The following is a 17,730-nucleotide window of genomic DNA, read 5'->3' on the forward strand; positions in this document are numbered from 1 at the left end:
CTCAGTAATCATTACATTTCAATACCATTATGGAAAACTCAGGGTGGCCGTTTTTCCAAAAAATTCTCCACTCGACACACTTGGCACAATATTCGTCACCCACAGCCACGGGTAGACTGGTACAGTGGGGTTTGGTACCCTTACTCCACACCCAAGTACTCTTTTTTCCACTGGCTTGCAATTCATAACCGCCTATCCACTGGGGATCGCATCAAAAACTGGTCCTCGGGACAACAAAAACTGGTTCTCTGCTCTGCTACGGAAAAAACCAGAGACCACTTGTTTTTCACTTGTCCGTACGCTGCTGCCATCTGGAATGATCTGATGCAACCTCTACTCTTGTCTCAGTACTCCACGGATTGGAACTGTCTGCTACCGCTGCTCACCTCGATATCCTTCAGCTTCATTCAACGTTTTCTGCTCAAATATGTATTCCAAGCAACCCTCTATCACTTGTGGCGCGAGAGGAATGCTCGGCGACATGGCGAACCCCCCTCCCCACAAGCAAGAATCATCAAACTCATCGACAAAAACATCCGCAATAGACTCAGCTCAATCATGGATCACCGCTATGATGAAGGTTTACAACTTTGGTTCTCCACACGAGCTTATGCTCAGTCCCCTATCCTCACCTAAGCTCAAATTTTTTTAGCTTTTCTTTTAAACTCTTCTAAACCAATGAAGCATTTATTGTAACAAAGATTTTTTGGGTTGAATATAATTTTACATTCATTCAAAAAAAATCATTACATTTCCTACAACACACCAAGGTCCTGTTATACGTTTCATAACCTTTTCTATACCACCATACCGAGTTCTAATTATAGGTTGGAGTGTCGCCATCCATGTAATCAAGAATCAGTGTTTTCTCAATCTATAATTGTCTAGGCGGAGTCTCCTCTTTCGTTTCCTCTTTTATCCCTTTGTTTCATTTCTTTGTTTTTCTTGCAACTACTAAAAAAAATATTATGTAAAGCTGGACGAAGTTAAGAAAAAAAAATGAACTATTTTGGAAGTGTTAACTTTTATTCTCGAACCATTATATATATGAACTATACTAAGATAGGTTGAAAGTTTTTAGAAAAAGGTTATGATAAGTTGTTTTTGCATTACACAAACACAATCCACGTTATTACACGAAACCCAAATCTAGCATTTCTATAAATTCCTAAAGCTAAAGAGCGATTTAGCATTACTTTTGGGCTACATTTACATAACAACTAATTATGTTCATGTTGATTAAAAGAAGTTAAAAAGCCAATGCCATACAATGTGAACCCTAAATTATCCTATAAATACGTAAGAGATCCTCTTAGAAAACAAGACGAATCCCAAACAACAAGACATAATGAATATCGTAGCATTGTTCCTTATCGCATTCGTCTTACTCTCGGCATCATTCCCTCCTCCTACAGAAGCTATCGATGCCAGCGGCAGTACTTCCAAGAGGAGTGGAGCAGCATGTGGTACAACAACTCCGAAAAAATTGAATGCGCTTAAACTTTGCTTTGACAGTATGTCTTGGGGATTGAAGCTGTCGAACTCATGTTGTGAGACAGTGAAGGAGACCCAAGAATGCCTGTGTGATGAAATTAAACACCGTATCATCCCGAGTAAAAGGTTCATTAGCTCTCAGCTCAAGTCTTGTGGTGTCCCCGACCCCAAATGTTGAATATAATATTTAATTTTATTATATGTTAGTAATAATCGGATTCTAAACTCTAAAATTTTCTTACTCTGAATTCTAAAATTTTCTAAATTTTATTATATGTTATTAACAATCGTTACATTTTCTATAACACACCAAGGTCCTTTTATACGTTTCATAACTTTTTTCTATACCACCTGACCTAGATCCAATTATAGGTTGTAGATCCACAAACCCCACCTCTGATAGCCATCTTCCTTCTTTCGGATCATATGCATAGTTGTTACGCTTAGTAATAACATATAGCCTTTCTCCAAAAACTACAACTTTGTGATTCGAATCGAGTGCAATATCACCAAGGCAAGGCAATGGCTTCCAAGTGAGTCTTCAGGTCGAAAACCTCACCCCAATTTATTGATTGTTCCCCTCTCTTTCTGCATCCTCCTGGTAATAGGGGTGTCAAGGGTACGCGCCAAAAGAAGCGAGAATTGCGAGGAAGATTAAAAAGGAGATCCGTGCTAAACACTCAAGAATCAGTGTTTTCTCAATCTACAATTGTCTCTAACAATCACATCTTATTAAATAAAAATAAATAGTTTGAAAGCGAAGATGAGTTTCAGACCGACACACATTGGCAGTTTGAGAGCTTATAAGACATGGGGCCTCTGGCCACAATAACACTTTGGCGCTCAACCTCCCCCAAGATCTGAGGTCCAAATTGAGGAGACATACGCTCCTCCAACCTAATCACCGCACACCAAATATTATACTCAATGGGAAGCGAAAGCGCCGGTTTCTGCCATATAATTAACAGTTTCCCACCATAGTTGACTAACTGAATCGTACAGTAACAACGGTATTCTAAACCACGCTTTTCACATAGACCATCCAAACCTTCCACTACTAACCACTTTCCACTCCTTGAGCAAAACCACTTGTACTTACGGTTAACAACACTAAACATTACATTTCCTACAACGCACCAAGGTCCTGTCGTTATATCTTCCATAACTTTTTCTATGCCACCGGATTGAGTTCCAATTATAGGTTGTAGATCCTCAAACCCCACCTCTGATAGCCATCTTCCTTTTTCCGGATCATATGCATAGCTGTTATACTTGGTGATAACGTATAGCCTTTCTCCAAAAACTGCAACTTTGAGATTCGAACCGAGGGCATCATCACTAGGCCTACGCAATGGCTTCCAAGTCTGAGTCTTTATGTCGAAAACCTCACCCCATTTCTTGAATTTTTCCTCTTTCTTCATGCATCCTCCAATTACATATATCTTCCCGTCTAAGAAACAAGACTTGGCGCCTACCCTTGACACTCTCATCTTAGGTGCACAACGCCACGTGTGAGTCTTACAATCAAGTACAAAAACGGCTCTGGATCCCTTGCCGTTGACAGTTCCGCCGATTTTGTAGATTTCGGAACCAACAGCTACAGTGGTTGAGTTTAATAGAGCGGGAGGATCGGAGGAAGAGAGCCTTACCGGTACTAAACCCACTTTATTCTTAATCTCGGCGAGAGTGAACCAGCGATGCTTGTTGTGTAAGTACAGGCACACGTAGAGACGAGGCTCTGTGGTTCCGATGTGGGATCGGGCCGCATAAATCTCCTGAGAAGAGAGAAGAGAGTAGAAGCTCTTGGAGACTAAACAGATGGAACGGTAGTCAGATTTCGAGACCCGTGCTAAGCAATCCACAATGACTTCATCTGGAAGTGATGAAAACAATGGAGATGACGGAGGCAGGGCTTTACGATTCGTCATCTTCTTTTCCTGCGTTTCTACTTATGGCGTCCATACAACGATTTTGTAATTACTTGCTAGGGTTTTTTAGGTCTTCAAAATACAAGACTTTGTTGTTTACCTTGTTGAAAAAGAAATACCTAGTTAACCGTTTCTATTAAATAGACCCTGTTTTAACAATTTTTGGTTAAACCGGTTCGATCAGACGGTTTCCGTTATTAAATTAGAGATTTTTAAGGGTGGCCGCTCGGTTAAGTTTAAGAGTTAGAGCTAAGAGAGAAGAAATCAAACATTCTCTTAAGGAAAGAGAGGCGTTATACGTTTGCTCTTGATTCTGTGGCTAGAGCTTACGATATATTAAAAAGAGAGAGATGCAACTTGCAAGGAAGCTTAAACATTTACTATGATTTACCCCGTGGTACACCATGGTTCCATTTTTTTTTTTATATAAATCAATAATCTCGTGCATTGATTAATTCGAATTTTTCATTATAAATTCGAATATATTATTATAATTTTGAATCAATAAATTAGTTCATCTATTTTTAACTATAATATTTGATACTAATAAATAGATTTCATTAAAAAGTGAATATTTATTATCGAATAATAGGAAAGTTTTTAATTTAAAATAATAATGAATAAAGATCGGATTAGTGCAATCGTTTTTTTTAATTAAAACCGACCTGACAATTAGGATTACACCAAAAATATACTCCAAAAATATTAAAATTGATTTTATTTTTTTTATTCATAACCTAAATGTAAAATAATTTATATCCGGATATACTTGTTTGGTTACAAAAATCCTAAAACAACTTCTAAAATATATATCCGTTTATAAAAATTCAAATCACATCATATGCTGCACAAAAATCTAAAATTTTATTAACTTTATGTATTAGATAGTAATTAAAATAATTAAATATAAGATTAAATAAAAGTGAAAGGAGAATTATATTTTAATCTAACATATCGCTTTAAATTAGGTAGATATATTTTAGGAAATTTGAAATTAATATGATCAAATAAGGAAATGATTGTGTTTGGTTGTAAGGATTGTAGAGAATTTAATTGGGACTTGTTTGGATACAAAGATAATAAAAAAAATGGCACAAAAATTACACCATGGTCCATTTTTTTTGTTATATAAATCAATAATCCCGTGCATTGAAGAAATTAATTCGAATATGTCATTATAATTTTGAATCAATAAATTAGTTCATCTATTTTTAACTATAATTTTTTATACTAATAACTAGATTTCATTTAAAAGTGAATATTTATTATCGAATAATAGTAAAGTTTTCAATTTCAACTAAGATAATAATGAATAAAGATTGGATTAGTGCAATCGGTTTTTTTAATTAAAACCGACCTGACAATTAGTATTACACCAAAAAGATACTCCAAAAATATTAAAATAGATTTTATTTTTTTTATTCATAACCTAAATGTAAAATAATTTATATCCGGATAAACTTGTTTGGTTACAAAAATCCTAAAACAATTTCTAAAATATATATATCCGTTTATAAAAATTCAAATCATATCATATGCTGCAAAAAATTCTAAAATTTTATTAACTTTATGTATTAAATAGTAATTAAAATAATTAAATATAAGATTAAATAAAAGTGAAAAGAGAATTATATTTTAATCTAACATATCACTTTAAATTAGGTAGATGTTTGGTTGTAAAGATTATAGAGAATTTAATTGGGACTTGTTTGGATACAAAAATAATAAAAAGTGGCACAAAAATGTACTTCAAAAATGTTAAGATAGATTTCTTTTTTTTTAAAGAGGCAGATCACTAGAGAGAAATTAAAGAGATCTCTAGACAATAAACTAACTAAAAAAATCGAAGTTTTGTTTAATAATTGGGAAAGATCTAACAAAACAGCTTAATTAAAATGAACAATGGCATCTTATTAGAAATAAAAGTAAAGCCAAATAAATATGTTGAATGCAAAGATGAGTTTCAAACCAAAACACATTGGTAGCTTGAGAGCGTATAAGTATCGGCGGGGACTGTAGGCACAACGCACCAAAGGTCTATACCACCAGACCGAGTTCCAATTACATGGACCGGAAACACTCGCCATCCATGTGAGCAAGAATCAGTGTTTTCACAACTTAACCAAAAAAAAATTGAACCATTTTTAAACACACTCGTTGATAATCAAACCGATACAACAAATAGACAGCTCAAGAGGTCATAAGACGTGTGAGGTCATAACATTCAACCGTTCAACCTCCCCGCGAATCAGGGGTACAGAGCAAGACAAATGCTCCTCCAACCTAATCACCGCACACCAAACTCTCTTGTAAGGGGTGCTAACATGGCAATCCCCCTCTAGAATCCTGATCCCCTCATGCCAAATAATTAACAGCTTCCCACAATAGTTAACTAACTGAATCGTACGGGAATCATAACCACGCTTTTGGTGTATATCATTCAAACCTTCAACTTTAAACCCCCTTCCATGACTTGAGCTGTACCACTTGTACTTACGGTTCTCATCAGTAAACATAGTTGTATATCCACTCCTGGTAGCCATCTTCCTTCTTCCGGATCACATACATAGTTGTTATACTTGGTGAAAACGTATAACCTTTCTCCAAAAACTGCAACGTCTTTATTCGGAACTTCGCCATCATCACCAGGGCAAGGCAATGGCTTCCAAGTCTGAGTCTTTAGGTCGAAAACCTCACCCCAAGACATGGATCCACCTCTCTGTACCAATCCTCCCATGACATATATCTTCCCGTCTAAAAAACAAGACTTGGCCCCTCTCCTTGCCACTCCCATTTCAGGAGCACAACGCCATCTATGACTCCGACAATCAAGCACACAAACGGATCTGATCTGTATACGTTGATGCCGTCGAACGGTCCGCAGCTTCCGCCGATTTGGTAGATTTCGGAACCAACGGCTACAGTGGTTGAGTTCAATAGATCATGAGAAAGGGCGTTAGAGAGTTTTACCGGTTTTAAACTTAGCTCGCCCTTAATCTGGCCGCTGTTGATTAGGGTTTGATCAAGGTTCTGGATAATGAACCAGCCACTGCCATCGTTCGGTGAACACAAAAAATATATTGACGCGGGGCTCTGTGATTCCGATACGGGATCGAGTCGAGTAGATCTCCGAAGGAGAGAGGAGGGAGTGAAAGCGCTTGCAGACTAAGGAGAGGGAACGGTAGTCAGAAATAGAGGTCCGGGCGAAGCAAATCAAAACGATTTCGTCTGGAAGTGATGAAAACGACACAGGTAATGGAGGCTGAGCTGTAGGTCTCGTTTCCTGCGGCTGTTCTACTTTGATGGTGTCCATACCTAGCTTGTTTACTAAGCTAATGTTTTTTTTTAGGTCTACAACATCAGCATCTTTTCCTATATATAAAATAAACATAATATTTTGTTATTAACAAACAAGTCCCTGCACTAATATCAAATTACCAATCACCCATGTACAAACAAAACACACGTAATATTGAATTTGAGAACCCTATATGTATTAACTAAAGGAAAATATTTTATGGATTAGCGAATTCTAGAACAACACAAAATTAACGATGGAATTAATCAATGCAATGCACTAAACCAGATTCTTTTCTTCGAGGACTTATTGATAGAGAGACACGAGTAAGTTTAATGGGAATTAGATCAAAGAAGAATACATCGTGTTTTATTGGGTGGCGGCGATAGACTCATCATCGAATACGTTTGTGCTGCTTTACTTTACGAGATGTGTTAGTATATTTTTTTGTGAAAATATTTATAATTAAGAAAATCAGGATTTGGTTCCTTCAAAAAAGAAAAAAATCAAAGCAAAGACAAAAAAAAAAAATGTACTAAGATAAATCATAAAGATCCATCATTTATTGCTTCGGGATAAGCTTACTCGGATTTCGAAACTATGTACGTGGTAATAAATTAAATAATGGTTACGACTTACGACAGATAAAACAATGACAAAAATATGCTTTTATCAGATTCTACAATTAATGTGGCTTGAAGAAAAATCTAGACTCAAACAAAAATCGTGAAGAAAATAATGTCCTTCCTTCGGATTGAGAATCCTATACGTCTTAAGCAAAGTCTCCAAAAATGTTAACACATTCGCATATTCTCAAATACTGCTTTGACTCATACTTATTCCCAAAGTTTATAAAATCTTTTTAAGTATTAGAATAAAATAGTAGTAAGAGTCAAGAGATCCAATGTATCAAGAGTCAAGAGATCCAATGTAAAAAGAGTCAAGAGTCAAGAGATCCAAATGTAAACATAACTGGATTTGATATTATCAAAATTTTAACCTTGGGATATGTGTGTAAATTTCATTGGTTCAATAATATTGGAAAAACACTAAAAAAGAAAATATTGTAAACTAAAAAAGGTAAACTATATACATAAACAATTTGTGATATTGATTAAGACTTTTTAAGGAGGATGTATTCAACTTGACATTTGAAGTGATTTGTGTAAAGTTTACAAATCTTATATTATTCAATCATGGATTTTAAAAAATCTATTAAAATATACTGTTATTGAACTGATGATTTAAAAATCTATTTTAAAATCCACTGTTATTCAAAATAGTTTGTGGATTTGGATTTTAATGATTTTTGAAATTCTGAAGGATTTAGGTGGGATTTGTTTAGTTAAAAATAGAGAAATTCAAATCTCACGGTTTTATTTGAGTTTTGAAAGAATTTTACAATAAATCATATCAACTTCACTAAAATCTTTCAAAATTCCAAAATTTCTGAATCCCATCAAATCTTCCAAAATAATGGTTTCAATACAACCCCCTAAGATTCTTTAAGGGGATGTATTCAACTTAGATATTTGAAGTGATTTGTGTAAAGATTACGAATCTTAGAAGGGTGTATTAAAACTAATATTTCAAGTGATTTGAGTTTTCATGAGATTTTAAATGATTTTGATGATTTTAGAGAAGTTTATATGATTTATTGTAAAATTCTTTCAAATCCCAGCTAAAACCATGAGATTTGGATTTATGTATTTTTAACTAAACAAATCCCATCAAATCCTCCAAAATCCCTAAAAATCATTAAAATTGAAATCCACAGTTTTTTTTGAATAATAGTGGATTTTAAAGTAAATTTTTAAATGATCAGTTTAATAACAGTGGATTTGAAAGTAGATTTTTAAATCATCAGTTCAATAACATTGGATTTTAATAGACTTTTTAAAATCTATGATTGAATAACATATGATTTATAAATTTTACATAAATCACTTAGAATGTCAAATTGAATACACTCCCCTTATGTTATTTAATCATGGATTTTAAAAAGTCTATTAAAATTCAATGTTATTGAACTGATGATTTAAAAATCTACTTTAAAATCCATTGTTATTGAAATGATGATTAAAAAATGTACTTTAAAATCTATTATTATTCAAAACAGTTTTTGGATTTGGATTTTAATAAATCATATCAACTTCTCTAAAATCTATCAAAATTCCAAATTTACTAAATCCAATCAAATCCTCCAAAATCATGGTTTCAATACACCTTCTTAAAGATCATTAAAATCCAAATCCACAAACTGTAGGAATAACAGTGGATTTTAAAGTAAATTTTTAAATCATCATTTCAATAATATTGAATTTTAATAGACTTTTAAAAATTCATGATTGAATAACATATGATTTGTAAAATTTATACAAATCATTTAAGTATCAAGTTGAATACACCTCCTTAAAGATTCTGGAAAATTTGAGATGATTTGTTTAGTTAAAAATCATAATTTTAGGTGGAATTTGAAATAATTTTTCAATAAATCATATCAACTTACTTAAAATCATCAAAATCATTTAAAATGTCATAAAAACTCAAATTATTTTTAATATTAGATTGAATACATCTCTCTGAGTACATATTGATTAAGATTCTTTAATCCATTAAACTCTCACGTGTGATGCAAAACATTGACACGCGTGACACGTATCATGCAGTGACTTGTATAGTTTACAGCCGTGTATACGCGCACAGTAACTTTACTGACAAGTTCCCTTTTTTTCTTTTCACTTTTTTTTATTCGTCTTTTTTCTTCTTCTTTTTCTTGTAATGGTTACATATTTATGCTAAAACGATTCTTCTTCGTCTCCTCCAGTACATGTAAAATCTCTCACAAGTATGAATTAAACCGTCCCACGTTGTTGTCCACTTCTGGAAGATTACGTTGAGGTGTGATTGATTTGCCGTTTCCAACCTCTTTCTTTTTAATTAATGCTTCCTTTCCTTCCTTCACTTGTTGTGTTATATAATGGTCTTTGGTCAATTCACTATCATCAATTCATCATCATCATCATCATATTATACGCAAGACAATAATGTCACATGTATATACAACCATACACAACACGACTTACCTTATTATTTACACAACCATAATATAAATACCATACAACTGTTATATCATGCATTAAAATAAAAATCTAAACATTGTTTTTGTTCATTTTTCTCAACGCTTTTCTCCCTCCTCCGATTCTCCTGGTATCCCTCTCATCTCTCTGTTTCTGCGTATGTAGTTTTGCAATTTTGTGGTCAATTACTAAAGTCTTGTTCTTTGATCGGAAGATAAATTCTTCTTCTTGCTTAGGAATCGTGGGTTTTGCTTGTGTTTTAAGAATTATTCAATGATCGAATGATATGATGTTGATACTGTTTTATTGCTATATGCTCTGTTTCTTTGCTAAGAAAATCATGGAAAACGAAATTTCAACCATTTTATAAAAGTATTATCCACAAAAGGGTGGGCCTTTTAGAGAGTTTTTGTCTGTTCAAGAAACAAGCCGGTCAAATTAATCGACCTTTTTTTTTTTTTTTTTTAAACTCTGGTCTAAGTCAATAAATGAATGCTTTCCATCTTTGAAAATTAGTATCCCACTGGAAAAACTGTACTTGGGAAATTGCATGGTCGGTCTTTGTAGATATTAAGAAGAAGAAACAAACCACAAAAAGTCGTCTTTTTTGTATATCATTTATCTATCCTTGTGGGGATCAATTTCACTACTACTCTTAAGCAATTGCTTTCTGGATTTTGTTTGGTGAATATCTCTTCTCTCTCTCTCTCTCTTTCTTTACCTCTTTTTTTGCATATAAAGCAATGAAGGAAGGAAGAGTTGGTGAAATATGAACGGAATCCAATTTAGTTGGAGTTTGTTTGTTGTTGTAATATTAATATATAAGTCCAGTTTCTCATCTTTTTTGACTCATTTGTTGAAGTTAAGGTGTAAAGGTTTGACCTTTTTGTTACCCTTTATGTGATGTGTTCAATATTTGAAGCCACACAATGTTTAAGTTGTTGTGTTGTTTCTTTGAGTTTTTCTCCTTTTGAGCTGATTGGTTATCTTGCGCTAACTACAGGGGTTTTAAATTGCATTTGGTTGAAGCTGTTGCATTTGATCAAACGCTATGGACTTCAATCAAAAAGCTCATCCGGATTGTGTATATTCGGATAATCCTTTCCATGAATGTGCTTCAGCTTGTTTAGAGAAAATTGCTCAAGGCCATGTCAAGAAGAACACTAAGAAGCAAAGTACTTGTTCTGTTTCTTGATCAATTCTTTTTTTGGTTTTGCAAATTTTTATCAAGTAAAATTTTTTGTCTTGTCATGTTTGTTCTGATTCTTGACTTGTTTTGATTACAGCTTCAAGACTTCTTAGCTTCTCAGCGAGTTTCGGTAGGAAAAACAAGCAGTCAAATTCACAACCGCCTTCACCGCTACCTGTAAGCCCTCATCAAAATGGTGGAGGTGTTTTTGCAAAAGGTAACTCCCCAAAGGGTGGTCATCAGGCAGTAGCTCCACCTGTTGCTGTGAAGAAGAAGACAGTTCCTGAAACGAAAAAGTCTTTCTCTTCTTCATCATCCGGTGACCCTGAGGATTTTTTCAACCATAAACCAGAGAACAAACCCTCTCAACTTATTCCACTTTCCTCAACCAATTTGGTATTTACTTTTCATCCTTTTACTCTCTTCCATGATTCCTCTATCACTACATATCTTTTAACATATTTGTCAACTCTGTTTCTTGTATGTTATGAAGGTTGATGAAAGCAAAGCGGTATCACCTAAACCGGAAATACAAGAACAGAACGGGAAGACTGGAGGAGGTGCCGTGACTAGAGTCTTTAGTTTCCTAAGCCCTCCAAGATCGCAGGAGAAAGAGAGCGATGATGATTATACTGATGATGATGATGATGAAGAAGAAGAAAACAACAATGAGATTGGAGTAGAGCTTGATCTTGAATCAGTAATGTCTGACAGTTTTGTCTCTGTCGGGAAATACCGAGTAAGATCAGGATCGTCCACTCTCCTAAGTGCTATCATCGAGAAACACGGAGACATTGCACAAAACTGTAAGCTGGAATCGGACTCAATGCGGTCCCGGTACCTCGAGTGTTTATGCTCGTTGATGCAGGAACTAAGGTCAACCTCGGTAAGGCAGTTGACAAAACTCAAAGTCAAAGAGATGCTAGCGGTTCTCAAAGATTTGGAGTCAGTGAACATCGAAGTGGCTTGGCTACGTGCGGTTCTTGAAGATTTTGCACGGTCTCAAGAAGATGCAGAAAAGGAGAAAGAGAGGCAGGATGGTTTAGTGAAGGCTAAGAGAGAAGAGCTTGAGGCTCAAGAAGCGGATTTGGTTAGGATGGAGAAGGAAGTGGAGGAAGCGAGGCTGCGTATTGAAGAGACACGGGCTCAGATGGTCGAAGTGGAGATGGAAAGGTCAAGGATGAAGAAAATGGGATTCAAATTGGAGAAATTTAAAGGGAAATCGTTTATAGACGAGCTTCTCTGAGTTTGTGTTTTGTGTGTGTGATGTTTGTTGATAGTAAAGTTACTAAGTAAAGCAGTAACACAAAATCGAAGTAATAAATGAGTTTTAAAGGTTAGGATTTTGGAAAAGCTGGTATTTATTAGTCACAAAGGTGAATGTTTATTTATTCTTAATGTATAAGTAAGTATATGTTTAAATATTTGGTTGTTGCTAATAAATACGTTTGGCTTTGTATATACATTGTTCTTTGATTATTTTTTATCTTTCGTTTTCTCGAGTGGGAAAAATTAATACAAGTCGTCTTTGAGTTAGGAAAACGAAAGATTGTTTTAAAAATTGTAAACTGACTTGTCACACTAATATATATTGTATAGTTTGTATTAGTCAAAACTCAGAATTTGCTAGAAACAAATATAATAATAAAAATATTGCTTAGACTTTGTTGCATGGGGGTGACTTCTCTAAATTTGAGCTCTATTATATGAGTGAAATGGAATATATAAGTATATAAACATTTCTATGAAAGTCGCCGGTCAATCGAATTTGGCATATTATCAAAAACGATTTGTTATTTGTTAATTTTTAGTGAAAACTAGAAGTTACTCCATAATGATTTTTAATGGTAGACAAATGTTATATTATTCACTAGTTGAGTTTAAGAAAATAATGGTTAGAGTTGAATTTTTAAAATCATTACAGTAAAACCTCTATAAATTAATAATGTTGGGACTTGGAACCAAGATATTTTATTAATTTATAGTGATATTAATTTATCTATAAATTAATATTTATTATTTTATAGTGTAAATTAATAATTATTAATTTATAGAAATATTTTTAATTGTTTAAATTTTAAAAATTATAAATTGAGACAGTTTTAGCAAAATAAGATTAGAATTTTGGATATTGTAAGTTTTATAGTATTAGAATTGAATTTAAAATATTTAGAAAACATTATTGCCAATTAATTACAAATACTATAGACAAATTCACTTATACAAATAACATACATAAATTCAAATTTATGAATAAAAGTATCAATTGTCGTATTTTAATAGTCTATCAAACTATCAAATGTAAATGATGCATATTTAGAAATTGAAAACTTTTAAAAGTTTTAGCTCTTTTTATGAATATTATAGAATATTTTATATTATTATAGTTTAAAAATACAACATAACAATTGTTTTATAGATATGAGGTTTAGGAGAAGCATACTTTACTATATCAGCACATATATATATATATATAAATTTATATGATTATTAATTTATGATATTATTGGGACAATATTTTACATGGAAATTTTTAAAAAGTTATTATCTTATTATCTTATCGAATTTTGTTATCTTTTGGCCAGACTTGAGACTAGCAAAATTTATTAATTTATAGTGTTTATTAATTTATAGAGTATTAATTTAAAGAGGTTTTACTGTACTTAAGAGCAATAGTGTATATAAAACGACATGAAATTGTTTTACGAGTATTCCCCAAAACTATAAGAAAGAGAGCACATGAAGTCATGCATGTGATGATAGCACATGAAGTCATGCATTCCTTAAAAGTCAGAAAGAGAGTTTCACAAAACTACATGGCAGTGAAGACGGACGTTAGTAAAGCCTACGATCGTGTTGAATGGAACTTTCTAGAAACAACTTTGAAACTATTTGGCTTCTGTGACAAATGGATAAAGTGGATTATGGCGGTCGTAACATCAGTAAATTACTCTGTTTTGATCAATGGAGCACCTTATGGACACTTCCAACCAACAAGAGGAATAAGGCAAGGAGATCCCTTGTCATCTTATCTATTTATTCTTTGTTCTGATATTCTTAGTCACTTAATCTCATCAAATGAACAAGAAGGCTTGCTGCAAGGTATTAGAATTGGTAATGATGCACCAAGTATCACACATTTGCAATTTGCAGACGATTGCTTATTTTTCTGTCGTGCAAATAACAAAAATAGCCAAGCTTTGAAAGATATTTTTGACATCTATGAATACTATTCAGGACAAAAGATCAATACCTCCAAATCAATGATCACCTTTGGTAGTCGGGTTTTTGCAAGCACCCAAACTAGGCTGAAGACAATTTTGGATATACCTAACCATGGTGGTGGAGGTAAATACCTAGGTCTCCCGGAACAGTTTGGCCGAAAAAAAAAGAAATGTTTGAGTACATAGTAAACAGAGTCCAGAAACGAACCTCGGGGTGGACAGCGAAGAAGCTATCTCCTGCAGATAAGGAGATTATGTTAAACTCAGTAGCACTCTCTATGCCAGTTTATGCTATGAGTTGCTTCAAGTTGCCAGTTGGAATAACTACAGAAATAGAATCTCTTCTTATGCAATTTTGGTGGGAAAAGAGCTCAAATCAACGAAGTATTCCATGGATTGCCTGGAAAAAATTACAAAATCCAAAGAAGGAAGGAGGCTTAGGGTTCAAGGATTTAGCAAAGTTTAATGATGCCCTCTTAGCCAAACAAGCATGGCGTTTAATCAAATACCCTAACTCCATCTTTGCACGAATCATGAAGCACAGATACTATAGAGATGAATCTATTCTAGATGCAACAACAAGAAAAAATCAGTCATATGGATGGTCTTCAATCTTAATTGGACTAGAGATTCTTTAAAAAGGATCACGGTACATTGTTGGCGATGGTAAATCAATACGTTTAGGGGTTGATAATTTCCTTGACACCCATCCTCCGAGAACAATCCAAAGTATACCACCACAATCAAACATGTTACTAGAAAATGTAATTTCCAGTGATAGCGGGTTTAGATCATGGAACACACATCGATTATCATCATTTGTCGATCAAGCAGAGGTTGACAGAATCAAAAACTTTTACCTTTCACAAGAAGAACAACGCGATAAATTTATTTGGAACTATTCGCGTTCGGGAGAATATACAGTCAAGACTGGTTATTGGTTTACCACCCACTATCCCTTTGATCCAGGCGTCGTACCTAACATTCCACATGGATCTGTTGAGCTTAAAAACAAAATTTGGAAACTCAAACTTCTCCCCAAAATAAAACATTTCCTCTGGCGCATTGTATCACAAGCTGTACCAACAAAAACAAGACTACGGACTAGGGGCATGAACATTGATCCGATGTGCTCAAGATGTCACCAATAGGAGGAAACTATTCACCATGCACTGTTCTCTTGTCCCTTTGCAACGATGGTCTGGAGATTTTCAAACACTAATGCTATAAATGTTAATGACTTACCGGAATCTGTTGAAGACATTATCACTCAACTTGTTTCCCATTATTCACAGACTATAAATATTTTTGATTCTATCATGCCTTTTATTCTACTTTGGCGAATCTGGAAAGTAAGGAATAAACAGGTGTTTAATGACTACCGTGAGAGTCCGTCTAAAACAGTATTACAATCAAGATCAGATACAAAAGAATGGCTAACACATCTAAAACCTCCGGAGAATAGACAAACCACGTCCTTAACAACCAACAATCGTTGGTCACCTCCACCACACCCGTATATCAAATGCAATTTTGATGCTAGTTTTAACTCTAATACTCATCAGGCAACAAGCGGATGGATCTTTAGGAACCATGAAGGAGAAGCAAAAGCTTGGGGTGCAACAAAACTAAGTCATACGGGATCACCTTTAGAAGCAGATCAAAGAGTCTACTAATTGCTTTGCAGCAAGCCTGGATAAGAGATTATCAATCAGTCATTTTTGAAGGGGATTGTGAAGTCTTGATCAAATTGATTTCTGGACAAATATTAGATGTCTCTATATTTAATCTCCTCAAGGACATAAGATTTTGGTCAACCAAATTCCATCAAATATCATTTCATTTCACTAAGAGAGAAAGTAATAGAGCAGCACATGTTTTAGCTAAATTTGGATGTAATGATAACCAATATTACTCTAATTCTGTATTTGTGCCAGATTGGCTATTTCAAACTCTTTGTAATGATTCCTCTTAATCAATATATTTACCTTTTGTGGAAAAAAAAAAAAAAAGAGAGTAGAAGAATAGTAATAAAACAAACTCTGGTACTCTGTTTTAACTTCTCTACTCTGCTTTTTAACCGTTGCAACGGACAAAGCAATCTGTTATGTCATTGCGACAATGCTACTGGGCTTTAGTTACTCATGTCGGCTTTAAACTGAGCCCACCGCAACATGGCCCATAAGCAGCTCCCCTTGGTTTTGTTCACTAACCAGAGAGTAAGTGTAAACCGGCGAAATTGAACCAGGATTCCGTAGAGACAAAATTGTGACCACAAATTGTGTGGCTTGGTCTTTTTGCACAATATGAGATTTCAAGTCTTAACTGAGCAGATAATAGTTCTGAAGTTCAAACTTTTTTTTATATTAAAAGGACAATTTCAGTAGGCTCTAAAGAATTCACAAGATGCCAAATTATCTCAAAAAACAATTTGGTTTACTTAAATTATTTGCCATTGGTTCATGTATCAAGCAAATACTATCTGTATGTATAACTGTATTATGAATTTATGGGATATACTTTAGAAGGTTTGTTGCAAGTTGCAAGTTGCAAAATTGCTCTTATCCAGAACCCAATTATACAATGGTTCATAAGCTGCTGTTAGGGTTTACCAAAACTTCATATGAGTGGACCATATTGAACCTACAGTAAGTGATAATGAAGAATCCATCATAACGGCTAAGTATTTAAAAACAGAGAGAGAGACACAAGGCGTGTTAACCAGCAAAGAGTGAAGGCCATTGTTGTGGTCCCTCTCTATCTCTCTCTCTCCTCTGCATTCACTTTTCTGAAAAGACGAGACATGAATTATTATTATTATACAACTATTTCATATGTAGACTAATGCGTATGTATTGTAGTATATCCATAATTCAATGTTTTATAAACAAGTGGTTGCTGCTAGGTGGATAAGCCAACTCTCTCACTATGGTAAATTACATTTTAAACAGCTAGTTAAGATTCAAAAACCATATTGCTAATCCACTAAATAAACTTCAACACTACTTAAAGTCGCCTAAGTTATGTCTTAAGACATATATAGTGCTTATCGCTTTCATGAGCTGCTAATATCATGAAACATTTTAGAATGACCCTTTAGTCTGAATTTCATTATTCAGTTAAAGTTGGTAAAGTCTTTGTATACGAATCATTTCCCAATACATACAAACACATATGGTTGAGTGGGTCTGATCAAAAACTTGTCTGGAATTTACAGTAATTGAGATACGGTAAGATTGGAAGTTTACGAGAGACCCATGTGATAGATTAACACATTAGCTAAGCGACACGCGGCGAAAAGGTTGAGTGCGGTGGAAAAATGGGTTTAATGTCTGGTTCCTTGTCTGGTTGTTACAACCCAATTGGCTCCACTTCTTTTTTATCCCTTTCACAAAAACAAAAAGGTGCTCGCACGAGTTAAAAAAGCCAAGGAAAGAGTTTTTTTCTTTGTATCATCAACTAACGAAAAAGTTAATCATAGCAAACGGAATCCAATTTATAGAGATAGATGGGAACA

At 34.1% G+C, this 17,730-nt stretch overlaps 2 protein-coding genes and 2 pseudogenes across 5 annotated transcripts; 2 read left to right on the plus strand and 2 right to left on the minus strand.

Moving 5' to 3' along the window:
* The first annotated feature begins 1,348 nt into the window (after window positions 1–1,348).
* LOC147930122 (uncharacterized) lies at window positions 1,349–1,672 on the plus strand. The gene has a single exon (XM_087478788.1). The coding sequence runs from the start codon at window positions 1,349–1,351 to the stop codon at window positions 1,670–1,672; it is 324 nt and encodes a 107-aa protein (XP_087334914.1).
* A 592-nt stretch (window positions 1,673–2,264) lies between these two features.
* LOC104733136 (putative F-box/kelch-repeat protein At4g35120 pseudogene) lies at window positions 2,265–3,422 on the minus strand (annotated as a pseudogene).
* A 1,831-nt stretch (window positions 3,423–5,253) lies between these two features.
* On the minus strand, window positions 5,254–7,700 carry LOC147930123 (putative F-box/kelch-repeat protein At4g35120; annotated as a pseudogene).
* A 1,452-nt stretch (window positions 7,701–9,152) lies between these two features.
* Window positions 9,153–12,450, plus strand: LOC104729700 (uncharacterized). Of its 4 annotated transcripts, none has more exons than XM_010448677.3 (4): window positions 9,153–9,621; window positions 10,804–10,975; window positions 11,087–11,385; window positions 11,483–12,450. In XM_010448677.3, exons 2-4 carry the CDS (start codon window positions 10,852–10,854, stop codon window positions 12,233–12,235), a joined length of 1,176 nt encoding a protein of 391 aa, XP_010446979.1. In that variant the 5' UTR covers window positions 9,153–9,621; window positions 10,804–10,851; the 3' UTR covers window positions 12,236–12,450. The 4 variants fall into 4 exon arrangements, with proteins under 4 accessions (XP_010446979.1, XP_010446977.1, XP_010446980.1 ...); XM_010448675.3 differs by lacking the exon at window positions 9,153–9,621 and adding an exon at window positions 9,688–9,930; XM_010448678.3 differs by lacking the exon at window positions 9,153–9,621 and adding an exon at window positions 10,241–10,484.
* The last annotated feature ends 5,280 nt before the right edge of the window (window positions 12,451–17,730 follow it).

The sequence above is a fragment of the Camelina sativa genome, chromosome 12 (genome assembly GCF_030686135.1).
Source record: "Camelina sativa cultivar CO46 ecotype springtype chromosome 12, ASM3068613v1".
NCBI lineage: Eukaryota > Viridiplantae > Streptophyta > Magnoliopsida > Brassicales > Brassicaceae > Camelina > Camelina sativa.

Excerpts from the sequence above, each read along its gene's own strand:
- LOC147930122 (XM_087478788.1), top strand. The coding sequence starts at position 1,349 with ATGAATATCGTAGCATTGTTCCTTATCGCATTCGTCTTACTCTCGGCA.
- LOC104729700 (XM_010448677.3), top strand. The coding sequence starts at position 10,852 with ATGGACTTCAATCAAAAAGCTCATCCGGATTGTGTATATTCGGATAAT. Across the intron at positions 10,976-11,086 it reads GAAGAACACTAAGAAGCAAA|CTTCAAGACTTCTTAGCTTC; the intron begins GTACTTGTTCTG and ends TTTTGATTACAG. Across the intron at positions 11,386-11,482 it reads CACTTTCCTCAACCAATTTG|GTTGATGAAAGCAAAGCGGT; the intron begins GTATTTACTTTT and ends TATGTTATGAAG.